General features: G+C 45.9%; 1 protein-coding gene across 3 annotated transcripts in view; it reads left to right on the top strand.

Moving 5' to 3' along the window:
• The window catches only part of LOC122996585 (cullin-9), a 50,840-nt gene that overhangs the window by 1,412 nt on the left and 46,748 nt on the right, over positions 1 to 2,680 (top strand). For all 3 annotated transcript variants that reach the window (XM_044372104.1, XM_044372106.1, XM_044372105.1), the window contains exon 2: positions 1,014 to 1,712. In XM_044372104.1, coding sequence (XP_044228039.1) covers positions 1,014 to 1,712 — 699 coding nt within the window. The remainder of the gene's footprint in view (positions 1 to 1,013; positions 1,713 to 2,680) is intronic.

Genomic DNA, 2,680 nt, shown 5'->3' with positions numbered 1-2,680 from the left:
GTTGAGGTACTTGTTGTTTACTTGAGTATTTCCATGTGATGCTACTTTCTACATTTCAGAGGGAAATATTGTACTTTCTTCTCCACTACATTTATTTGACAGCTTTAGTTACTTTTCAGATGAAGATTTGACACAATGGATAATATAACAAGCTTTTAAAATACAACACATTGTTAAAGATGAAACCAGTGGTTTCCAACCTTTTTGTCTTTTGACGTCTTACAAAAAGCAGTGTGTAGTCGGGGTCACATTTCACATGTCTATGAGTTGTTAACAGCTCCACCAAATAGTGATTTTTCCCTCTAAACTTCTCACATGCTTTCATTTCAATAAATGTTCAAATGATCCAATATTTCAGCAAAAAAAAAAGATTAGAAAAGTTGTTGCTGCATGTTACTGAAGTTCTGAAAAAGCTGAGCTCTGATTGGTCGGGCTCCAGTGTGTTGTGTCTCTCAAGCCAAGTCACTGTCATGTTTTTATGACTCATTGATCGCCTAATGATCACAGTGATCATCTCTAAAGTCTGGTCCCGTCATCAGACTGTGTAATGAATCATCAGCTTAATGAAATTCATGAAGAACAGGACTAACACAAAGTTTTTATAGCCGTCGTTAAAACTGTCCCGAAAAGTTGGTTTATGTCGAGCCAAAGTCATGACATCACTTCCTGTGTATCCTCTGTTCCACCAGCTTCTGTAATGATGTAATGATGTTTCATCTGGTGTACAAAAAAACTACAACTCCCATAAACATGAACTCACTGAAACTTGTTTTCATGCGTTTCTGTGATGCTGCTCTGCTTCAGCGTTCTCCACGAGGTCTGTGGGCTTATGGGAAATGTAGTAAAAACATGAATATTGAATAAACAAGTGTGTGAAGAAGACTGTTTCAGTTTATTTAAATTATTAACAAATGTTAATGAGCTCTTCTTACTTCTCAAACAAAAGGAGCGATTAAAATGATAATTATTGAATGTCATGTGACGCGTCATGTGACCCTCTGCTGTCTCCTCAGTGACCATGGTGGGCGAACGCCGCAATGGGAACCTGCTGGTCCAGCTTGGCCCGAGGCTGCAGGCGTATCCTGAGGAGCTGATCCGCCAGCGCCGCACCCACGACGGCCAGACGGAGTACCTGATTCGCTGGTGCCTCATCACCATCGACGACGGCTCCAGCTCTGGGAGCAACGGCGGCGAGGCGAGCGGGACGGGTGGCGGCGGCTCCGGAGTGGGCGGGTCCGGCGGCTCGACGTCAGGCGAGACCAAACCGGAGAACATCCTGATGTGGATGTCGACGGAGGACGTATACGCCAACTGCCCCACCCTGCTGGGCAAGAGGAAAACAGACTCACAGCGCCCCCTGCAGCCACAGGAGAAACAGCAGGGCGGCGAGTCGGCAGATGGCGGCGAGAGGAGCGGCGGCGAGTTCCCGACAGACGTCACCTTCGACGAGGTGGAGCTGTCGGACATGAAGGAGGACGTGAAGAACCTGGTGCGCCGTGCCAGGAAGCAGATGGCCAAGAAGAGCGACTTCTCCATCAGCATCACGCACACCATCCACGTGCTGAGCGCCTACGCCAGCATCGGCTCGCTGGTCGGCGTCTTCAAGGAGACCGGCGCCCTCAACCTGCTGATGGAGCTGCTGTGCAACAAGGAGACGCAGACCAGACGCAGCGCCGGGAAGATGCTGCGAGCGCTGGCGTCACATGATGCAGGTAACTCAGACTTAATACTGCTCTGTGATTGGCTGGCAGGTGTTTAACGTCTGCTCCAGGTGTAGTAATTGCAGGTAACCATAGCAACGGCACCGATGCTTCAGGCTCTGTCAGCAGTTCACTGACTGAGAGCCGCAACGATTAATTGATCAGTTGATCAACAGAAGCTCAAAGGACAAAACACTGAACACTGATCTCTCCAGTTTCTATTGATCACATGATCAATGATTGATTAATGGAGAGTTTAACTGACTGGAGACACATTAAAGCTGATTCACACCAGTTTACATTCGCACCAGTTAACATTCACGCCAGTTAACATTCACGCCAGTTAACATTCATGCCAGTTAACATTCACGCCAGTTAACATTCACGCCAGTTAACATTCACACACCAGTTAACATTCACGCCAGTTAACATTCACACCAGTTTACATTCACGCCAGTTAACATTCACGCCAGTTAACATTCACGCCAGTTAACATTCACACGCCAGTTAACATTCACACACCAGTTTACATTCACACCAGTTAACATTCACACCAGTTTACATTCACACCAGTTAACATTCACACCAGTTTACATTCACACCAGTTTACATTCACGCCAGTTTACATTCACGCCAGTTAACATTCACACCAGTTTACATTCACACCAGTTTACATTCACACCAGTTAACATTCACGCCAGTTTACATTCACGCCAGTAGCTCAGTTCATTTGATCGGTGTATCACAGTCTTATTGATCAGTTAAACCTAATGAACGTCTGCAGTGACGAACTCGATTTCAACGCTTCCACAACATAAACAACATTTACTCACTGAGTTGACTGAAGGTCTGTGTTTGGGTTCAGTCACAGCAGGATGAATGAATGAATGAGTGAATGGATGAGTGAGTGTGTGTGTGTGAGATGGATGGATGGATGAGTGAATGAGTGAATGAATGAGTGAATGGATGAATGAATGGAT

This window comes from Thunnus albacares, chromosome 14 (genome assembly GCF_914725855.1).
Source record: "Thunnus albacares chromosome 14, fThuAlb1.1, whole genome shotgun sequence".
NCBI classification, from domain to species: Eukaryota; Metazoa; Chordata; class Actinopteri; order Scombriformes; family Scombridae; genus Thunnus; species Thunnus albacares.
The sequence above is the reverse complement of the archived record's forward strand: the minus strand, read 5'-3'. Positions and strand labels throughout refer to the sequence as shown.